The sequence below is a fragment of the Artemia sp. Qi Xiang Cuo genome, chromosome 5, assembly GCF_049724085.1.
Source record: "Artemia sp. Qi Xiang Cuo chromosome 5, ASM4972408v1, whole genome shotgun sequence".
NCBI classification, from domain to species: Eukaryota; Metazoa; Arthropoda; class Branchiopoda; order Anostraca; family Artemiidae; genus Artemia; species Artemia sp. Qi Xiang Cuo.
Genome location: NC_142798.1, coordinates 30,260,903 through 30,284,901, shown reverse-complemented (window position 1 = coordinate 30,284,901; position 23,999 = coordinate 30,260,903). Strand labels below are relative to the sequence as shown.

The 23,999-nt window shown below is 35.1% G+C and overlaps 1 protein-coding gene across 2 annotated transcripts in view; it reads left to right on the top strand.

Moving 5' to 3' along the window:
- Window positions 1-23,999, top strand: part of trio (trio Rho guanine nucleotide exchange factor) — a 456,894-nt gene that overhangs the window by 194,181 nt on the left and 238,714 nt on the right. For both annotated transcript variants that reach the window (XM_089089484.1, XM_089089483.1), the window contains 2 exons: window positions 14,802-14,968; window positions 18,735-18,843. In XM_089089484.1, coding sequence (XP_088945610.1) covers window positions 14,802-14,968; window positions 18,735-18,843 — 276 coding nt within the window. The remainder of the gene's footprint in view (window positions 1-14,801; window positions 14,969-18,734; window positions 18,844-23,999) is intronic.

The window sequence follows — 23,999 nt, the reverse complement described above, 5'->3', positions numbered from 1 at the left end:
ATTCTCTTCTAAAACCTTTCCTAAAATCTTCTTTCAAAATGTCTCTAACTGTTTCGCCGAAATAATCCCATAAAATGGATAAAACGGTTTCGCCCAAATAATCCCTAAACGTAATTTCAGCGTGTTCCTTTTGTTTGGCATCTCTGCGCTAACGCATTTCAAATTTCTAGGAAACCCTTTCCTACGTTAATCTCTTCATCTCATAAATTTTCCTAGCTAAACTATTAGGGTTTCGTTAGAATATCAATTTATCTCTCCGACTTAAAGCTCCGTGAAGCCGTATTTAAAAATAGAATTTCTATCTCTTTAGACTCCCGCATAATTCCAAGATAACAAGTGATGTCAATTATAATTCCTGACACTAAAGATCAATGAAGCCCTATTTAAAAATAGAATATTAATTTTTCTCTCTGACCTAAAGAACGTTTATCCCTCAGACCTAAGATTAAAGAAGCCTTAATGTTTCTTAATTCTCCCCTTCGTGAATCAATAATTTCCCCTAGCGATTATTTAAATCATGTTCACTTGTGCTAATCTTGACAGGACCTCTTTTTTTTTGTTTTTACATGTTATAATGTTCATTATTTCAAATTTGATAAATTTCCTTTTTTTTCATTCTCAGTGACAAAACCATTACCCACGTGGTCCTGTCACCCTGTTTTTCAAATTCTCACTGACAAAATCCATAAAAAAATCATAATTTGATGTTGACATCCAAGAAAAATATCAAATAAATCGAACAACACACATAACCATCCAAGAAAACAACCATAAATGTGACAAAATTCATGTTTTTCCATGTGAGAAAATTCCTGTTTTTTCATTCTCACTGAGAAAACCATATAACAGACATGAATTGCTGTTGACATCCATAAATATGACATATTTCCTGTTTTTCAAATTCTCACTGAAAAAAACCATTGAACATCCATGAAAAACATCAAATAAATCGACCAACACACATAACCATCCAAGAAAACATACATAAATGTGACAAAATTCCTGTTTTTTCATTCTCATTGACAAAAAAACCATAAACCACGTGGGTCTATGCCAATATATGGTGTTAAAAAAAGTTGTAGGTGGCAGCAGGGGTGAGTCGTCGCGCTGGTACCCCCATTTCTACTCATGTTGCAGCGCCCATTAAAACATACTTAGAAACACTCAAATGGGAAGTCCTACCCCACCTGTCGTATAGCCCAGACGTTGCTCCATCTGATTACCCTCTCTTCCGGTCAATGCGGCATGGCCTGGCTGACCAGCACTTCTCCAAATATGATGAAGTTCAAAATTGGATCGATTCGTCGATAGCGGCCAAACTGGCCGAATTTTTCAGAGATGATCTCTGTAAATTGCCAGGAAGGTGGGAAGAAGTTTTGGCTTGCGATGGAGAATACTTTAGACATTGGATATATGACCAGTTTTCACAATAACAATAATGTCACATTCTTCACAATAATCTTCACAATATTATTAAACTTCATTGCGCAAAACTTCTGTTGATCGAAAATTTTTAATCAAGTGTTCAAAACTTGTCCGAAATTTAAGTCAAAATCCGACTTTTTAATTCCTAAGTAAAAAAACTAGAATAAAAACTTCACAAGCATTCCTAATATTAACCAATAATAAAACTGTTACTGTTAAAAACGAACAGAAATTTACAAAAAAAAGTCAAACAAGAAGCTTTTCAAAGGAAAGGAAGGACCCATATTAAAACCTAATACAAGTAGAAATAAAGCTGTGTAATAGTTAAAACATAAAACAAACCGAAATTACTATTGATAAATAAATTGTAGGCTAGCTAAAAAGAACCAAAATTAAAATGAATAATCGCATCAAATATAAGGATAAAATATACTGCTATAGATAGAAAATTTTTTTTCCCTAAAATTAACAGAAATTGAATGAATAATCGCGTCAACAATAAGGATAAAATATACTGCTATAGATAGAAAAAAATGACTCCTAAAATGAACAGAAACTAAAATAAATAATTTCATCAAACATAAGTATAAAATATACTACTATAGATAGAAAAAAATGATTCCTAAAATGAACAGATATTAAAATAAATAATCGCATCAAACATAAGGATAAAATATACTGCTATACATAGAAAAAAATTATTCTTAAAATGAACAGAAATTAAAATGAATAATCATACCAAATATAAGGATAAGATATACTGCTATAGATAGAAAAAAATGATCAAACAGTTCATGGTAGCGAACTGTAAGTAAGGAGCAACCCGGCTCAAAAGTAACCGAAACTCTAAAAAACGGAATTTTGATATCAATAGATGCATCAAAAGAATCAGATTTTAATGCTGATTTCAAATATATAAGTTTTATCAAGATTCATCAAGTTTACTCCTACCCATCAAAAGTTAAGCGCCTGAGAAAATTTGCCTGATTTTCGAAAGAAGGGGAAACACTCCCTAAAAGCTATAGAACCTTAATGAAAATCACACCATCAGATTCAGCGTATCAGAATTATTATGTTACTTTTTTTTGGCTCCACCTAGCTTTTAATGTGGCTCAGTGCTTTTCTTTGAAAAAAATCCTTTTTTTTTAAATATTTTTTTAGTTAATCCATGGAAATGCCGATGGTGCGTCGCTCGTTTGACTTTTTTTATCTAACAAAGGATATTATCTTTAGTATTGTGAATTGTTGCTAAGTTACTGCTTACTTCAGGAAACTAGTTTGCTTTTTTTTACTAATCTTATTGTCATTTAAGATGTACATCGACGTTACCTTGTGGCCTTTTTTCTCAGCCTGTAGCATAACTAAAGTCAGTTAAGGATTTTTTGTCCTTTTTATATGAAGGAAGAAATATCCATGGTTTAAGGAAAAGGATGGTGTGAATCATGCTTTTTTGTTTGTTTATTTGGGGAAGAGTTTTTCCACGTTCATAATAAAAGACAGGATTACTTGTAGAGTATTAATTTGTTCATACTTTCATAGAGGGACTATACGAGCTTACTTGAGGGGAGAGGTATCACATTTGTAAAGGTATTTTGAAAGATCTAACAACAAAGGAGGTGAATCACCTGAATATTTTGAGGAAAAAAGTGTCAAAGAAAAATATTAGGGGGTTGCTCCGGGTCGCGGGGGGGGGGTCGCATGTCCTGGGTACTTGACTATGTTCATAAAGATTGATAATTTCCATTGTATATTTACTCGAATTCGCCATGTTTTACCTAGTCTTGATATCACCACATATACATTGATATTCGTGACTCAAATAATTTGACTGCTGAAATTGAAAAGACGTCATGTGAAATTATTTTGTAATATTGATATTGATATTCCATCTCCTTTGGTTCTGATTTCCCTGATAGAACTTAGGTTCTCAAGATGCGTTCGAATTTTTGATTTTTTTTTTCACACCCCCCCCCCCCTTTCTAACGAAATAGTTGAACATTGGAGCTTTGATATTAAACTTTGAAACTTACGTGTTATCCCAACCATACTCAAGAAGTTTGATATGTTTGATCTGTTTAAAACCGGCTTTTCTGTGTGCACTCTCACATAATCAACTTAGCCAGCGTGAGATAAACTACTATGCAGGTATATTTTATTTAATCATCATAGGCAGCGCGATAGCGCTGCCTAAGTAAAGAACGATGTGGGCACAATGGGTTTTTTCTCCATACCCGGGCACTCTGTATCAAAGGAGTTGTCGTAGAAACTTCGAAAAGGGCTCATTCGATTGGAAATTGGAGTGGCTAGTGCCCTTTTTAATAATCAAAAGTGATTGGAGGGCAACTACCCCCCCCCCCCCACGCCTATCGTTCCCCCAAACACATTCAATCAAAATTTTGTGATAGCCATTTTGTTAAGCGTAGTTTATTTCCAGATAGAAAATATGTTTTTGAGGAGGACACTCCCCCACAACTCCCCTCCCCCCATAACTTACGACCCTTGCCCTGAGGGCTGTGGGGGGGGGAGGAGTTGTCATCCTGAGAAACCAAATTTCCAAAACTTTCAACTACGTTGAATAAAATTGCTATCTAAAACATTGATTGGATGTGTTTGGGGAAAAGATGGGCGTGAGAGGAAGGTTAGTTGCCCTCAAATCACTTTCAACTATTAAAAAAGGTACTAGACCTTTGAATTTCAAATCGAATGAGCCTTTTTTCTAGTTTCTACGACAAAGATTTCAATAAAAACCTTATATGCCCCAAGGGCATAACTTATAACCCTTGCCCTGAGAGTTGTGGGGGAGTTTCATCCTCAAAAACATATTTTCTATCTTGAAATAAACTACGCTGAACAAAATGGCTATCTCAAAATTGTGATTGGATGTGTTTGGGGGAATGCGGGGCGTGGGGGGGTAGTTGCCCTCTACATACTTTAGGTCTTTACAGCCCTCAGGGCAAGGGTTGTAAGTTATGCCCTGGGGGCATATAAGGTTTTATTGAAAGCGTAGAAACTTCAAAGGGCCCATTCAATTGGAAATTGAAAGGACTTTTGCCTTTTTTAATAGATGAAAGTGATTGGAGAGTGACTAACGCCCGCCCCTCTTACGCCCACCATTTTCCCAAACACATCCAATAAAAATTTTGAGATATCCATTTTGTTCAACGTAGTTGAACGTTCTTGAAATTAGATCTTTTAGGATGATAACCCCCTCAGAGCCCTCAGTGCAAGGGTTGTAAGTTATGCCCTGGGGGCATATAAAGTTTATATAGAAATTTGTTATAGAAATTTCAAAAAGGGCTCATTTGATTGGAAATTGAAATTGCCCTTTTTAATAGTCGAAAGTGAGTGGAGAGTAGCCCCCCTCTTACGCCCACCATTTCCCCAAAAACATGCAATCCAAGTTTAGCGATAGCCATTTTGTGCAACGTAGTTGAAAGTTCTGGAAATTATGTATTTAAAGATGACAAGCCCCCCAAAGCCCCAAGGGTAAAGGCTGTAAGTTCTGCCCTGGGACATATAAGGTTTTCATAGATAGAGTTGTCGTAAAACTTCAAAAGGGGCTCATTCAATTGGAAATTGAGAGGGCTATTGCCCTTTTCAATAGTCGAAAAGGAGTGGAGAGTAATTAACCCCCCTCTCTAGCCCACCAGTCCCCCAGACACATTCAATCAAAACTTTCAGATAACCCTCTTTTTGAACGTTGTAGAAAGTTCTGCAGATTATGGTTTTGAGAATGACATCCCCCCCCCAGTACTTAGGGCAAGGGTTGTAAGTTATACCTTGGGGGCTTGTAAGGTTCGTATTGAAATTTTTGTCCTAGAAACTTCAAAAGGGCTTATTTGATTAGAAATTGAAAGGGCTAAGGCCATTTTTAATAGATGAAAGTGATTGGAGAGCGACTACCGCCCCTCTCACGCCCACCATTTCCCCAAATACATCCAATCAAAATTTTGAGATAGCCATTTTGTTTAACGTAGTTAAAAGTTCTGGAAATTCGGTCTTAGAGGATGACAACCACCCTAACACACCCTAGGGTAAGGGTTGTAATTTATGCCCTGGGGCCATATAAAGTGTTTATAGAAAGCGTTGTCGTTTCCAAAAGGGCTCATTCGATTGGAAATCGAAATGCCTAGTGCCCCTTTTAATAGTCGAAAGTGATTGGAGGGCAACTAATCCCCCTTCCACTCCCACCCACCCCCGCCCCCCCTACCCTTTTCCCAAAATTTTTAAAAAATAAATGTTGGCTTAAGAATAAAACAAAATGCACAGTGATAAGACTAATTCCCAATAAGGCATCTCAGCAGTATCCCAAGAGTGACTGAGGGTATTATATTCAAACTTTCGGGGCTACTGCTGCTCTTAAAATTTAACCAAATCAAAATAGCTTAAGTGTATCCAAGGTATCAAAGAAAGTAAACAGATTTTTTTGCTAATGATATCAAGTTTTCCATTTCAGGTCAACCAGAGGAGGTATGAAACTAAATTAAACAGTACTATTTGTGTCCAGATTTTTAAAAGAGTGTATGTTGTTCAAAACTGCTGAAAAATTTTTTTCCAATATACAAATAGCAGGCCAAACTATAAAGTCTTAAAAAACGAAAAAATTTAAAGTATTATTTTCTTTTTCCCCTAAAAGACTATATCAATATAAAACGAACAGAAATTAATTAAAAAAAACTTTTCCACAAAATAAGTTTTTCAAAGAAAAGTAAAGAACTCCATTAAACAAAAAAGAACAAAAATAATATCAAATAATCTACGAAGCGTGAAACTACCACAAATCAGCATCGATAAATAATTGAAACCCAAAACGAACAGAAATTACAATAAATAACCGATTCAAACTCAAAAAGAGCAGAAATTAACATAAGTAAGGCGCAAAACCCCTATGCCGTCTCAAGGCCAGAACAAAATTTGTACTTTACTGAAAAAATACAAATGAATGTGCATTGTCAGTTTATATATATATATATATATATATATATATATATATATATATATATATATATATATATTACTGATATTTAGTAATCAAAATGTTAATATTATTTGATTTATTAAAGTTATAAAAGTAAAAACATTTATATTTTTTTTCAGTAAAGTGCAAATTGTTTTGTGGAAAAAGTTTTTTTAATTAATTCAATATATAGAGTTGGATAGGTGAGGTATTTAATATAATGCGTTCTCGGCGGCCTGCTTTTCATAATTGTCTGTTGTAATTTCCATAGTTTTTTTTTTTACTAAAATATTATGTTTTCATCATATTTCACATTTTGAGTGTGGTCGGGATAATACGTATGTAACTAAACTTCTTTTTCATGCATCTGAGCTGCTGAATCAACCTTCACGGCTCAAACAACTGTTCGTTAATAATGCTAATAATGAGTAAGCAAGGCCTATTTTCATTCCTTTCTCTTAGCGCCTTTCGAACTGCCGTGGTCAATTTCCTGCTGCAAACTCATTTTCTTTCTTTTTTCATTTCCTTTTTTATTTTCAGCAATCAACTTACAGACTAGAAGTAAACAGGTTGAAAAGTGTGTTGGATTTTTTTTTCTTTTTTTCTTAGAGGAAGGATTCATCTTCGTAGAATTCATGACTAGTACATTGAAAATAATTTCTGGATAATTACTTATTCCTAGAAGAGTTATTCCTACAAGAAAGAATAAATTATATGCTGAGACGAAATTTAACTACGTATCCATTTGAATTCGGAATCGCTTAGTATAATTTTCTTCGAGTTCGCTTTTCTTTAGCTAACTTAATATTACCCATCAATATATTTAATTTTCTTGTGGAATATTAAATTTTCCTCTTTTCCTTTGTCGTTAGAGGAAAATTGTCAATTTTGGAAAACCGAGGAATTCATTTCTGATATTTTAATACGTCAATTCCTTTTTTAATTATACTTCATAATATGTTACCTGCTGCTGAGAATAGTAAAACAAATTAAACGTAATATTTTGGCCTTTTCAACATTAGCAATTTTATTCATGCTTTTTTTTTTCAAGTAGGCTATTGCTAACAATTGTTTGGTCCAAGAAGCTAAGCTTGCTGGGGGAAGCTAAGCTAAAAGTTTTTTCGTAGCAAGATGTTATCTGATGCTACGTTTACATGTAAATCTCTTTAAATTTTGGCAAATCAAAAAATAACAGAATTTTTAAGCTTTTTGGCAAAAATTTTCCCTCCATAGGCAATTTCATTTCAAAATTGGCCTTTTATGGTGGCCTAAGTTTAGTAGCCTAATTTAGTTGCCTTAACTTTGGAAAACCAAAAAGATCAAAGTTATTAAGCTTTTTATCGAACATTTTCTATCCAAAGGTAGTTCCATCTTAAAAATAGCTGAAAATTGTGGCCTAAATTCTGGTAAGCCAAAAATAACAAAGTTATTAAGCTTTTTGGTCAACATTTTCTCTCCATGGGCAATTCGATTTTAAAAGTGGCCTAGTATAATAATGTCAAAGCAGCAAAGATGCGCTTGATATCAAATTTTAAACAGTTTCAAATGCAAAACATGAAATTGAAAAGTCAATGGTTAAACTTTTAATTACAATTCTAAGTTTTGCACATATACAAACGTTTTACACTAACACATGAATTATAATTCCAGGTTCTGAACATGATTTTACTCCCCACTAATTCATTTCAATACTTTAAGTGCGCCCAAACACTTACAAATACATAGTGGATAGTACTCTATGTCATAGTACAAGTATATGTTCCAATAATGATCCGAAGAAAATGTTTTAGTTTTTCAAAAAAAATTTCAGGGATCATTTCGCAAAAATCTAAAATATGTGTGGGAAAAAATGTTTCACTCGCAGTTTCTCAATGTATAGAGATCCAAAATGCCCTCTGTGACTTTTAACGGAAATATCTTTCACCCCGTCGATCATACAGGGTTCCACTTTGAAACTATTCTGAAGTATTGTCCAGAGCAAACGAATTAGACCTTCAAAAAGAATTCAAAAGTGAGGGTTAAAAAAATGAGGGTTGTTATGTGGGGTCTACATTAAGTACTGAAATCATTAAGTGAAAAATATTTTCAATCCAGATGACGTGACAGTGGTATACTTTCTGCTCTTTGCAGCCTCGTCTCTACTTGGTTAATATGGGCTATAGATTATTGAAGGAACTGTCCGTCGAAATTCGTTTTGAATAGGTGTTTTAACCTTGCCTTGTCCATCCGCAATGTGAGTGGGTAAGGATACTGACGTCGCTCTACCAACCAATGATGCCAGGTGCCTGACTTTAGGTAGCGCACCAAGGGAAGCGAAAATGCGCCATCGGCGCATTTTGCTATAAATTTTTTGGGTGGAGTTCAAAATTACGGGTAAATTAGATCTTGCAGGGACGAGTGCAAAAAAAAGAAAAAAAAAAAAATTAGAGACAATGTTACCAGATAGTGTGAGTTTGGCTTTTTAGAATACTAAAACTCAAAATTGGTAGGATTCAGTTTTCATTGACAGATTTCGGCACCATATTCTGAAATCTGAAACAGTGAAGCATTTTTGACGGATTTTCATTTTTGATTCATGTTTGGTCGAAATTTTCTGTTCTCAGTCTTTGGGTTGACAAGAAAGGTATTTTCCTTAGTTCTCTGGTATGTCAGAGAATAAAATAGAAGAGGGAATTAAAGAAGATTTAACAAAAAAAAAATACTTACCAATATCTAAAATGGTATTTTACATTACTTTCTGGCTAATATGGTGAATTACTCCCTATCAGCAATAGAAATTGTGATTAAAGAACTAAAAAAAGAAATAGGTACTCAGTATACTGGTCTTGCAATATAGATAGTTATACAGAAAACGTGGAAGTTAAAGGCGCATTTGATAAAGATAACTAATAGATAGGATTTTCTAATGTAGAACTAAAGAGAAGCATGATCCTAGAAGGCCACATCTCTCCAAAATTTAATTTAGGTAAGTGACACCAAAGTTTACTTTTTTATACAATGTTTTTAGGACATTGAAATTTTAAGCTGCAAAAAGATATAAATTATCAAACTTAGTTATAAGAACAAAATGTTTCGTAGCTTTCAAAATATATATTAGAACGACAAGAACAACCAAGTCAAAGATAAGAAATCAGACCGGCCGTTATTAACGCAACTATCTATAAAATTGCAGGCTAAAGACAATGTTCTGTGATTTTGTCATGAAACAGAAGCCAAAGACTGAATGAAAATATGAGACAGAATTGTACTTGATAAGGTCCTTCAACAGTTCCGATTGCTATTTTATTTGTGTTTTCCTTTTAATGAACTTCGAATTAGTTTTGTACATTTTTAATCATATATTGTATTGATCTTCGACTAGTATTCAAGATCATTTTCAAAGTTAAACAGCAAACCCTCCTTCTATATTGCCCAAAATTTTCTCTAGAGTTTCATCTTCATTTCCATTGTCATTGGTTGGTTCTTTGATGTCATACATGTCAATGGTAAATCTATTCAGCATAGCGGGCGTAGGATCAAAGTCCCTGGTGCGCTTTCCCTGGCAATTTAGCCTAAGTCGGATGGTCACGGTAGAGTTAAGCATTTTAAGGTGCATCCTGTTTCGAATTTAGTACTTGATAATATTCATAACAGAAAATACTCTCTCGACAAAGGGGTTGCTGATGGGTAAGCTTAAGATAGAAAGTGCTGCTTGAGCTATGTCGAACAAAGGTCAACTTTTCCCACTTATTACTGTATTTTTTTTTTTCCGAAATTTTACCACTTTCCCATTTGGTTTTTCACGCTAAGGATAATGCACGCTTTAATAATTTAAATGGAGCCTGGAATGTGATTTGAGAATCCCTACGGGGTTCTGAAAATTCCACCTCTCTTTATAGAGATTCCTGAATCTGTCAGTAGAAGTTGTCAGTAAAAACTAGACTCTAAAATTTTGAGTTTTGTCATTGTTATTGTGAAGGCAAAATGCGCCCACTTTGCGCCGAATTTTTTTGACATGCGCAAAATCGGCACTATGTGCCAATTTGAAAAATTCAATGCGCGATCAACTCAAAAAAGCGCCGATCAACGCAAATGCGCACCACCTGGCAACTATGCTACCAACCTTACTGAAAAACAGCAAAGCAAATGAAGGTATAACTTCACAATATTATTCTTCGCGTTTATCGGTAACTGCGCAACGCAGACCATTGGTCAGCATGCGAAAAAGTTAAGTTTAGGTTAAGTTACCGAGGTTCATTCTATTACTTGTTTGTTTTCGATTTTGCTTCTTTATGTTTGTTCAGTTTCAGCTTGACCTTTTATGTGAGTTATATCTGCTCGTTTTCAGTTTAGTACGTTTAAAAAGTTAAAAAAGCGGTAAAAGCCGTGATGCCTCCTCTATCCTCATATTCAATGTCACCTTCCCCGACACACTTTTACTGATTTCTGCAACATCTTCCTCGCATTCATATCCTTTATTTATACCGATATTTGGCAATAATTTTTATACGTGATTATTGAACACTTGATCAAGCTGGATGGAGGAAGGCTTTTAGGATGAAAATTTGCTCCCAGCTTTTTAGCGCAGCAGAATACGATTCGGTGTAGGTGGGGGTTTTAAGAAAGATCAGCTGAGAGTTTAATTCCCTAAAAGGGTAGTTCATCAACTCTCTTTATAACTGGAAGACAAATTAGAAAATATCATAAAAATGTGGCGAATTATACGAATAACATAGTAGACTGTGAGTAAAATCGTAGAGCATTGATATACACCATAGGCATTTTATTCTTGCATTCACTGCATCTTAAGATTTCGTTGCTTCCATTTCATCATCATCAATTTGTTCATAACCCATGACAAAAAGGAAAAGAACTAGAAAGGCATAGAAAAGATGGAGTGCAAACGAGAAACAACAGAAAGAAAAACATACTTCGTCAGCTACGAGCACGAGACAAAAGGAAATGCGAAGACTCCTTATAGTCATGAGACAAATCACTAATAGACTTCTCAATAACCCCTCCTGGGTTTACCACTTGATACTTTTTCTGGGGAAAACAGTTACTTGTCCATGTTGACAGTTCAATCAGACCCATTACAAATTTAAAATAAAGGCGGTGAACTTGCTTCCCTTTATCATAATTAAAAAAAGGACCGAACATGAGCTAGAGTGAGTAAGTGAGGAACTTTTAGGCTATCGCGTAACCCAGCCCAGATCTTACTGGCTTAAATTTTCAGTGCCAGGTTTGCAGTTTCTTTCATATTCGCTCCAACAGGCATACCCAGGTAAGTAAGACTGCTAGCAAGAGCAACTTCAGGGCCAGATAAACTTCATATTGGACATCTATTTCCTTTATGGTTAAACGGTAGAACAATTGTCTTATCAGTGTTAAAGCTCAAAACAATACGTTCATACTCTTCTTGAAGACACAGAAGAGTATGTTCTGTTTTAACTATACCTTCAAGTGTATATTCTACCGAAAAAGGAACAAGTGGTTGTTTTAGATTCTATTTACAGCGCTCGGTTACCATGTTTACAGCTACTTAGATAGTATTTTTAGTATTTAAATTTCTCTCTTTTTTTTTTTTATTACCTAGGTGTGGCGAATAAATATTGTTTATATGAACAATTTTAAACTAAATATTATGCGCATGTATGTACAGAAGGGGGGGGGGTAGGGCAATTATATGTTCAAATTTTTTTTGGGAAGTATCTCAGGACAGTTTTGAAAAACATGCATAAAATAGCCCTCTACATTTTCTTTGGACCCTTTACCTAGAAAAAAAAAACCTGCGACACTTCCTCCCACCGAAATCCTATCATTTTGGATTAATGATTTTATGGAATTTAACGAATAATTATACATAATTTTCATGTTGAACACTATCACCCTGTTACTGCCCCACAATGACAAAAGGGGTCTTTGTCACCTTGTTAGATGATATCGAAAAAATGGAAATTGAACACAAGTTCTTTTTATCTTTTTATGCTGTGGAAATGAGCAAGTGTATTTCGTTAAGATCAAGTCTACAGACAAGGGATATCTCTTAGTTAATGGGATCTCCCATGGTAGTCATCTGGAAAAAGGGGAAAATCTTCTTATTTCATCAGAGCTCAGATTAATATGCTAAAACCTTTATTGTACCACTCTGCCTCTTAATCGTGGAAAGTATATATATATTGACTGTCAATATGATTGTACGGCTTAAGAAGCTTTAAGAAAATTGATGTAAATTATATGAAAAAAATAATATTTTGTTAAATTCCTTACTTTTCCGCCACTGAAAGTTAAAAACTTGGCCTTTGCTATACCGAATCTTATATGCTAAGTAAAAAATGGGTTCGACACAGAAAGGGAGCGGGGACCTAAGGAGTTCAAATTAGGCTAAGAAATGACTGATCACTTACTTGTCCCTTGTCTGGTAAGGTCCGAATTTTTGTCCATAGTCTCATACATGACTAAAAATACACTTTTATTCCTTATAATACCTAATGACAAGGCAGCAGTGGAATGATAGGAAAAACCATACTTTTCTCTTTGTTTTAACTTGAAATTATGGTGGTGGTGGTGCATATTTGGCCTAAGCCTCGATTCAATTTGGTTTGTTAACCCATAATAATAATAACATAACAGTCCTTGATTATCTTTCAGAAATGCACACAGGTTTGACCTTCTGGGGGAGTCAGATATTTTTTCTAGGGGGTGGTGGATAGGAGACTCGACAAGGTACAATTTGACGGTACCACTTTAGTTTTTCGGGTTGCAGACTACCTTTCGGACAAATTTTAGAGGATATCTCTCTCTATCCCCTCTGTGCGTTTATACGCGTTTTTAGCATTTATAAGGACCCATCGGGCCTAATTGTATAATAATAAGTGTTTGTGGTTTTGTTTCTGCAGTTTCTCTTTTGCAGTGAAAAATAAGCAAAACAAATGTAGCTGGAAGAGTGAAATTAAATGCAGATTGATTCTGAGACAATGAAAATGGACACAGGCTATAAAAATCTAAAAAAACATTTAAATAGAAAAGGGAAAACAAAGCTTAAAACTGAAGTTGTGATGTCATGACAACACGCATGCAAATTCCAAGGTCTGGGCACTAATCGAGCAAACGGAAGCTGTATTTCCGGGTCCAAGACTCGAGTGAGCTTAGGTAGGCGATTCCTTTTAAGACGTTTCTTTTGGGTTGTGATCACACAAGGTCTTTTTTGCAAAGATTCTCACAAAATTAGAAAGGAAAACGAAGATACACCATTAACGGGCTATATCAAGTCTGAAAAATGACTCGTGTATCAGAACAGGCTGTTCTGGAGTGATCTATACGAGCCCTTTTGACAAAAGGCACAAAAAAAAAAAAAAAAAAAAAACGCAATAATAAAAATAAAAAAAAATGTTACAGGTCTGAGGTATTTTAATATTCCAGTAACTGGGATATTAAAGAAATTATCATATTAGTCGCATAAAAAGAATAAAGGGTTTTAGTTCCCAGTTTTTTCAACCTGAATTTTTTCTACAGTGGAGACAATGACCCATGCTCTTCTATGCTTTGGCATTTAATATCCAGGTCGAACTGAAAATACAAACTCCTACCTCCAGTAGCTACTATTTACAAAACATCATAAAGCATCACACTCGCATTGAAGTATGTGGTAGTATTAACAAAAGATCCATTTTGTGGACTCTTTGCCACCTTCTTCTGCTTGGATTGGCTGCTTAATTAGCCAGCTCGAGCCTTTAGCCCTTCCCAGGATTGATTTTTTCTTGCTTTTTTTCTTAAAAAAAAAAAACAAACAAAAAAAAACACGGATTTGCATAGCCTACAGTAATGTTAATCCAACAGAAATAGACACTTAAAGGCCATTTTATGAATCGAACCGTAAAAGTAGACATGGTGACAGTTTTGTTCTTTATTAATTTTGAGTAGTGGCCGTTTTTCCCTTCCGTGTTACTTTTTTGGTAGAAACTAACCACACACAATACCTGTTTATTGGTATTGTGAACTTTCCAAGAAAAGCCGCATTGCGATCAATAAAGGACGTGCTTTCTACAGTATTTTACAGTTTAATACGCCCATGATTGAGAGTCTTGAAGAGGATTGAGTCACGTCGAAATTTTATTTCAATAAAATAGGCCTTTTGATTCCGTCTAAAAGGCAACATTAGACCGCTGCGTTTCTTTGTCATTGGTGTTATTTTAGCTCATAGCTGTCAATTCGGGCTAGCTTCAATTGATAGGGCTTAAAAAGAACTGCAATCTTGACTATGAAATTTACAAGAAAAAAAAACTAAATTAAAATATTAGATAAAAATTTTCTCAACTTCAAAAAATTGACCAATTTGGGCTGACTTTTTTCGTCATTTGGTCCGATAAGATCAAAGAAAAACCTGCACTTTGGTCTTTCTGCATATAACATTAATCGTGTTCATTACATTATTTTCTAGGCTTCTTCTCTGGAAACAAAATTAGTATGGGTGAAAAAACTTCGAGAAGTGATACAGGAGACTTACTTCAATACGGCTTTGCCTCTGCCGCTTCAAGTTTCCTCGTTAACTACTTCAGCATCAAAAAGTCCAACCAAAACAAGACATTCGGGAACTCGATCCAGCAAGTAAGTATCTTGTTTCTTTTCTTGGTTTGCACATCTTTGTTGTTTTTTTTTTTTTTAAGTTTGCGTTAAAAATTCTCTTATTAACAACTACAAAAACTGAGACTAATTTTGTTCAAGTGAAATTGTAGTAACACATAACTGAATAAGGAACAAGATTTGGTATTTAGGCCCTACCTAATTGGTGCCGTCATCATCAAAATACTAATTTTTAATGTTGTTTTGAGGAGCCAAAGGGAAAGTAGGTCGTCCCCAATGAAACAGGAAGAGGTTGTAGGGTAGAATTTAAAAGAAAGGTACCTGTCGGTTACTGGAAACACATTCAAGAATTATGCTTAGGTGACATCTCAGAAAACCGATTTCATAGCTTCAAAAACAAGTGATGGATGATACAATGCATTGGACTTAGACAGAATGTATTGGACTTGTATAATTTGGGCCATATATTTGCACATTAGAGGGGCGGGGGTAGGTGAGGTTATGTTATGTTAGGTTGGGTTAGGTTTCCATATTCTATTTCGATATTCCATATTCTATTATTTTATCATCATGTTTTGTTATTTTTCATTAGGAGTAACCTAACTTCAGTTTTTGGGTGTGTTTCCAATAACCGACAAGTACCAAAGGAAATTGGAATTTTTGGGAGGGGGTAAAGAGTGAAGTTTTGAATAGATTGGGATGAAAGAGGAGCGTGCGCAGATGTGTTGGCCTCAGGCGGCTTGGTGCTGCGGTGAGTTGTTAGTAGTAGTAATAGTTATGAGAAGCTGTATGTGCTTATGGTTGTTTTTTTTTCTACTATGTTTTTAAAGTTTTTCATTTTCGATAAAACAAAAACAAAATTTTAGTTTTTATTTATTTATTGTTTCGCTGATAATAGTCTCTCCTGAAGAAAAGTCAAATTATTGTTTTTTTTGCCATTCCTTGAATTATATTTTTTTAAGTTTCTTACTTAGAGGTTTTGGCTATGTTTTGTTGCAGTTTCTGCAATAATAAAAAGCCAATTTGGTAAAGGAAATCTCCTCAACTTGTTTTTTTTACTTTGGCTCCACATTAATGTCTTCACTATTCACGAGTAAACACTTTTACACCACGACGCGCCCTGTATAAAGCTTCTATTTACTGTGGTTAACTTGAAAATACGCTTCTGGTTTTGTTAATTCTAGTCACCTAATATAGGGAGGGGGGATGTAAATTTCCACCCAAGGCTGGTTGACAAGATCCATTTAAAAATCTTTAAATGTTGGGCGATGACATTCCAACAACCCGAACCCCTTCCCTACCTCCCTTTTAATCGTCGGACTTGTGTGCGGCTATGCTTCTAGTTACTTGGTTTCCTATCCAGTCTTAAAACCATTCAGATGTTTAACCTCTGTGTTAATTTCTTTAATTGGTTTTGGGTGGTTCTTTTTAAGAATTCCAATTCAGTTTCAGTAACAAATTGTAAGTGTTTAAATTCTTTTTTGTCATGTCTTTAAGTGATATCTTAAAATCTTCAAGTTGTCGTGTCTCGAAGCAGTTTCCTCGTGTTCCGTCTTTTGGTTAAAATTAAAGTTGGTGTTTCACACTAGGGGAGGCCTTAAATCAAATTGGAATATGGCAACGAAATTTTTTTTAGATATTTTTTTTTCTTTATCTTCGTACGTTTTCAATATAGAAAGTAGTGAAGATTCTGGTAGCTGGTTCTTTATCTATAGGTTGCGCTTGCAGAGACATATTTACCTCATGGTAGGTCGGGAAAATCCAGAGTGATTGGGTTGTAACTGTTCCAGTACCTCTAGGTCCAAGACTACTTAACGTAGTTCTATATATTTGCTTTGTATTTGTCTTAATTCATCCGGGTTGCAGTGGTAGCTAGCAACCTAGTAAGAAACGATCACGTCCCTTAGTAAAACGTAAAATAACCCGTAACTCCTAAAACTAGAATCAGATCAAAAAAAGAAGCACACTATTAGAACCGCATTGTCCAATACCCCTATATAGGAAATTAAATGTCTCTTGGCGGAAAATATATCTGCTTGAAAATCAAGAGAAGTGTCTCCAACCACGATATTCTGCATATATGCTATCTCTTTTTCTTTTTCTTTTTTTCTTTTCCTCAGATAGCGGGGCACTGAAACATTGTAGAGAGCTGTTTAATGGTTCATTTTAAAGGAAATTGATGGAGTTGAAAATCTTTTGTAATTAAGAAAAAGTATTTTTTAAATATAATAAACTTTTTACGAAAAATTGCATTTTTCTATAACACATATTATAGATCATGTTATTAAAATCAGGAATTTGTCACATCTACGTGCTTTTGTAATTAACAAAAAAAAAATATTTTGAATAAAATCAATATTTTTACAAAGTATAATAAAAGGACGATTCTTTATGGAATGAGATTTCATATGATACAGGATCGTGCACAGCAAATTTTTCGGAGGGGATAATAATAAAACAAGAAATTCTTTGATAAATTGAATGAGAAATGTCTAAAATTCTGGAAGAGATATGACCTCCGCGACGTAATGTTATAGATCGAGTGACAGAAAACTTTCTAATAAATTTTAATATGTCACAAAACAGAATTTACTCACGAAATCTAAACTCCAAAAATATTTGTGTTAATTTATCTTAATTCTGGTTCTTTTCGAGGTAAATAAATTGAAAAAAGAAAATACAAAGATTAGCATTAATCAATATCAAGTTTTGAACATTGAATATTCACGTCAATATGGCATAATCCATTTGGAATATATATCGTGAGTCATTCGTAAGTGCTGAAGGTCCGGGCTGCTTACGATACTGGATGTAAAGCTGCGTTTTCATTATGTGTTTAGGAACAAACCGCCAATCGAACCAGCCAATGGGAAACCCCGTTTTCTAGGGCTGTACTGGAAAAACAGTTTTCTCAGAGTTTTTGTGGTCGATTCGCTTTCCAGCTTGTTCGTAAAACGCCAAATGTAAACACGGGTATGTTTCGATGAACAGAGACCGGTTCTGAATTTAAAAAATCATCCAGCATTGAATGAAAGGTCGTGTTTCGTGTTTTTCTTCTTTTTTTTTCGAAAACAGTTTTGAGCTTAAGAAATATTCCTCCAGTAGATCTTTAAATTTTGGTAATTTTTATACGGAAATTTATACGAGTATGCTGAGCAAGAAGTGCTTGCAAAAGTCACAACCATTTCAGAAATTTTTGTTTAAGTTTTTGAGGTTTGAACATTTCTTATGTCAAAACCCGAAATAGGCAATTTAAAAAAATGCCAAGTTTTTCAGTAGTTTTTCGCTTTTGGACTTTGGTTTTACTCACTTTCTACAGGTTTATCATTTTCAAATACTGATGATTAATTCAGATAATGATAATTAATATTACTAACCTTTATAATAATTTTGTAGTGCTCTAACCGCAAGCCCTTGCACTTATTTACAAGAAAAAAAATTGCGCATAGACAAAATTTATTCTAAAACGTTGTTCTAAACATTCTTTTGGCTTCTTAACTTCTTTTACATGTTTTTTTTTTTTTTTACCTATAACAAGCTGAAAATATTTCTTGTTTTATTAGTACTTCTTCATTAGTGATATTTTTCTGTTTTAGTGAGTAAAACTGAAGTGACAGTTTCTTTACAAAACTTTCTTACTTTTTATTGACCTCACTGGACTTTTTTTTCTTATTTCGTAACCTCTTTATCAGTTTCAACATCCTTTTCCCGGAGGTATAGGTTTTAGGACAAATGCCAAGAGCAATCGTTTACATGCTGTACATTAGGTTTATTTCTCATATTTTTGCAGGGAAATTGAAGAAAGCGGAACAATGGATATTGACCATTTTGGAGACGGAGTTGGAGATAATCATTCTTTGGCATCTTTTGGATCTGGTCACACAACGGACTCCGAGCGGGTAAGCTTGTTGGCTCCAAATTATTTGTTACCGGGAGGATTTTGTTGAAAGTTGGTTCGAGTTTTTTTTTTATATCGTTACCACTAAAGAAAATCCGTTCATTTTTCTTTATCAATAAACCGAAGTTGAATCCTATTCAACAAGCTTTTGCTACTTCAATCGGTAGAGCATATCACCTGTAATATACCGGATTCGAGCCCCTTTCTCGCCATTTTCTTTTCAAAAACTATTGAGAATATAATCAGAGGCAAAGCTATAGCGTTGCCTATAGTAAAGGCCATACGGCTCCAGTGTTTTATTATTTATTTATTATTATTATTTTTTTTTCCCAGAGGCACTTCATATGGAAGGGGTCGTCGTAAAAACTTCGAAGAGGGCTCATTCGATTGGAAATCGAGAGTTCTAGCGCTCTTTTTAAGGGTCAAAAGTGATTGGAAGGCAACGAACACCCCTCCCATGCGCAAAATTTACCCAAACACATCCAATCAAAATTTTGAGATGGCCATTCTGTTCTACGTAGTTGATTTCCATATAGAAATAATGTTTTTGAGGAGGCCACTCCCCCCCAACCCTTGGGGCAAGGGTTGTAAGTTATGCCCTGGGGGCCTATAAGGTTTTTATTTAAAGCTTTGCCGCAGAAACTTCAAAAAGGAATCATTCGATTGGAAATTCAAAGTGCTAGTGCCCTTTTTAATAGTCGAAAGTGATTGGAAGGCTACTACCCCCCCTCTCTCGCCCACCTTTTCTCCAATCAAAATTTTGAGATATCCATTTTGTTCAACGTAGTTGAAAATTTTGGAAATTAGGTCTTTGAGGATGATAACCCCCCCCACAGCCCTCAGGGCAAGGGTTGTAAGTTGTGCCCTGGGGGCATATCAGATTTTTATAGAAACCGTTGGCATACAAACTTCAAAAAGGGCTCATTCGATTGGAAATTTAAATGGCTAGTGCCCTTTTTAATAGTCGAAAGTGATTGGAAGGCAACTAACACGCCTTCTACGCCCACCATTTCCCTAAACACATCCAATCAAAAATTTGAGATATTCATTTTGTTCAACGTAGTTGATTTCCAGATAGAAATTATATATTTGAGCATGACACCCCCCCCCCCTCCAAAGTCTTCAGGGTAAGGATTACAAGTTATGCCCTGAGGACCTCTATGGTTCTTATGGACGGACTACTCGTATAAACTTCAGAGGGGGATCATTTGATTGGAAATTGAAAGTTCTCATTTACTTTTTATGCGTCAAAAGATATCGGAGGGTAACCAGCCCCCCCCCCCCCCCCCATGCCTTTTTTCCCAAATACTTCCGATAAAAAAATTTGAGATATTTATTTTGTTAAAAATAGTTTGATTACAAATAATTTGATTACAAATAATTTGATTACAAATAATTTGATTAAAAGATAAGGTAATTTTTTTTTCTTTCGTGTCATGGCCGGGGGATCGATTTAAAAAAATTTGGGGGAGCTTTGTATGGGGGAAAGGGGGGAAATGACTTGTAATTCTTATTCTTTGTCTATGCATCTATATTTTCTACGGGGAAGGTCCAAAATTTGTCAGATTCTGTTCATTTTTATTGATGATTTGAAGAGGATGCCTCTCCCATGTTTAAATTCCTGTGTGTTTCTCCTTTCTTAAAAATCCCAACTTCATCTCTATTCTGTTTATTCTCGATGAGTCTCGATGGGGATATATTTTATAGAGAAGGGAGTGGAAGTTACTCCCTAAATCATTGTTAAAATGCTAAATGGTAATCATTTAACTTTCTAATAACTTTTATTCGTTTATTACTAGCAGCTAAGCCTGTCGATTTTCGTGTTAGGGGAAAGGGGGACAATTTTTCTCCAATCCTTGCAAAATAGTATACACTAAGTATTTTTTATGCATTTCGGTCGACAGACTCTTCGGCTTGTATGATATAATCCGTTTATAAGCAACCTGCTTTTATTTTATATATATAAAATCTGACAAGTTCAGCTAGCACAGTAGGTAGAGCAAAAGACGTGAGAACACTAGTCGTTGTCGTCATAAGTCGTGAGAACACTGGCTCGAGTTGAAAGCTGAGCTTTTTTTCGTCAGAAAAAAGGTAAATATTGAAAATTTATCCCTGTTTGATAAAATTCGTATTTGTGCAGCAAAATATCGATGTTAGACTATTTTTGGCGTACAGATGTATACAGAGTGCAATCGTATTTGTGCAGCAAAAAATCGATGTTAGACTACTTTTGGCGTACATATGTAAACAGAGTCTAATTAAAGGGAGGGGAGGCTCTTTTTTTTGTAAGTGAGTATTTCCAAAGTTATGGCTTTGAGATGTCTATCTTATTTTGTCTCACGGCTAAAGGCTCGAGTTATAACTTTCAGTGACCGTTTTTAGGGGAAGGGTTACTTCAAAATTTGTGTTTGGGGGGGGGGGGGGTGTAATTTTCAACCAATCCTCAAATGAGCACACCCTGTGGTTTTTCCTCCATTGTGCCTGTCGTCCTACAGGTGGTTGCTGCTATTTGTGTGTCAAGAAGTATTACAGGTTCCCTGTAAAATTGAGGGCAAGAAACCAAAACAAAAGCAAGTTGATCTGATTGGAAACAAGTGATACGGTTTGAGATTACTTCTGCAACTGCCGAAATATCTCGGAGAATGCATAGATTAAAGCTGAGTTCGTGAATTTTCTGAAGATATTTGAGTTTCAGCTATGCTTTGGCATCGCTACTTCGAAAATTTCTAATAATGGGCTTGGTTCATTTTAATACCAAACCATCCATATGTGACATTATCTCACACTTGTCCATTTCTTGAAATTAAATAAGGAAGACTACACTTCTCCATTTCTTGGAATTAAATAAGGAAGAGGAATATTTGTGTTCCTTTATGAAGGCATTTAAACCTTATTATGAACGATGCCAGCCTGTAATCCCATAATTTCCAAACTTAATTTTTCACATAAGCTCCTTTCTATGCCTCAAATAATGAAAATGGCATAGTAGTCGAGTGTATTGATAACTGGTACCAGCCAAGTGGCAAAAAAAGGTGCTTTGAACAAAATGTAAAGACCAATGTTGATTCAAAATTGCAATAACTGCGGCATTGTGTTACACGTTGCAAACGTTTTATATTTGCAGCAACATCAAGTCATTTTAGGGCTTTTCCACCCCCCTTGGAAATTCAAATTCCAGTTGATTTGATTGGAGTATTTTTAGAAAACATTAAAGCAAAATATGTTTCTTCGTGTAAAATCCAACTCTGCTAAGGTTTAATTCATAACTGTAACTCTATACTGTTAATCAGAGTATATTCCATCAAATGCCGAGCTTTTGCAGGTCAAAGACCAATCATTTCAGACCTCAATTTTCCCCCTGGGATGACCTAAAGGACGGGGCGTTCGCAAGAAGTCTCAATATCAATCGACACAGGAAAGCAGCTATGGAGATCAAACCTGAACAAGTCATGGAAAGCTAGACATTATGCCACAAAAAACGCATAAAAATAAGCCAGAGCCGTCTCGAGCATCCACTTGGAATGGAAAATCGTTCTAAGATTCTAAAATTTCTGTATAATGATTTACTCGCTGAATCACTTATAATTAAAATCTGGTTATTTCTGCATCAAGAATAAGAAAAAATGTCTATTGAAACTTAGGACACATTTTTTTCGGGGGGGGGGGGGCGGGGGCTTGGAAAAAGTTCAAGCCGTGCTAATTACCCTAAATTAAAAAAAAAGAAGATAAATTCCCTTAATGACAACTGGTAAACACTTTGAATACAGCCAGGCACGTGAAAATACTAAACTAAAGACTTCCTGGTCTAAAGAGGTCAATTTTAGTCTAAGAGGTGTCACTTCTTTTTTTTTACAAAAAAATAAAAAAAAATAAAAATAAAAGGTGTCACTTCAGCCCTTAACCACTATGAATACGTCCAAATTAGGCGTAATAGCTTGGAGACACAAGCAGGTCTGTTAGCTATTTATTTTCTATTTATATTTAATTTCAATTTATTTTCGGATTTTTCATTTCGATTTGATTTTCTCATAAATAAGCGGGCATACCCTCGTTTATAAGGGTATGCCAACCATCTATTTTCAATGCTAAATTTGAATTTTGACTTCATAACAAGGAAAAATAATCAGAACAAGTTCTATTCTTTTTATTATGTTTGTATGTATGGAAATACGATATTAAACGGTGCACAATGAATATACATGTAAAATGAATTTTCTATCCTATGCTATCAACTGAGGGTAACCATTTACCCCCAACCTCTTCCTAGCTAATTTATCTATTATGGGTAGCCTCCCCATAGTAGCATAATATTTGTAGGCATGAATATATAGTGAGTCGGAGGTAATAGGCTTGAGACTGTCTGTGCAGGATTTCGACTCTTGTTGATAGAAGAGCACCGCCAAGTGCTGAAAACCATGTTGTGACCAAGATGGGCCCAGGATTGCACAAAGCCTCCATTCATGGAGGTCCCAGGGACTTCTTACTGTCCGGTTCTAAGCCGACTTAAGCACTTCGGTGTAAACTTGAGAAGATATGTGATCCCCTTCCTGCACTGGTATCCGGGATCATTGCTTTTCCTGAGGCGAAAATAATTTCAATGATTTAAAGAACATGAAAATTGGAACTTGGAATGTTACGACATTAAAAAATGACTATCGTATCGAGATTTTGACTGACGAATTCAGACGATTCAAACTGGATTTATTAGAAATTTCAGAAACTCGTATCCCAGGGATAGGAAGCATGAAATTAGATTATACAGAATTTATTTACTCAAGTAGGAAGGATGAGGTACATAGACAGAGAGTGGGTCTCATGATGAGTAAGGAAGCTGCTAAGTCTTAGGAAGCTGCTAAGGTTTAGGCTGGGAAGGTATTTATAATAGAATGATAATTGCTCAGTTTATGACTAAAAAGTTCAGGGTATCAGTTATAGTAGTTTATGTCCCTGTAGAACCTAGTAACGGAGATAGTAGTGACTCAGGTGAATTTTACTTGTAGTTGCAGGAGCAAATAGACAGGGTCCAATGCAGAAATATGGTGTTCTTGTTAGGAGATTTTAACGCCCAGGTTGATAGAAATAGGGATATATGGTATCCCAGCCTAGGTAAATTTGGTGTAGGAAAAGAAAACAGTAATGGATACAGACTTTTGCAAT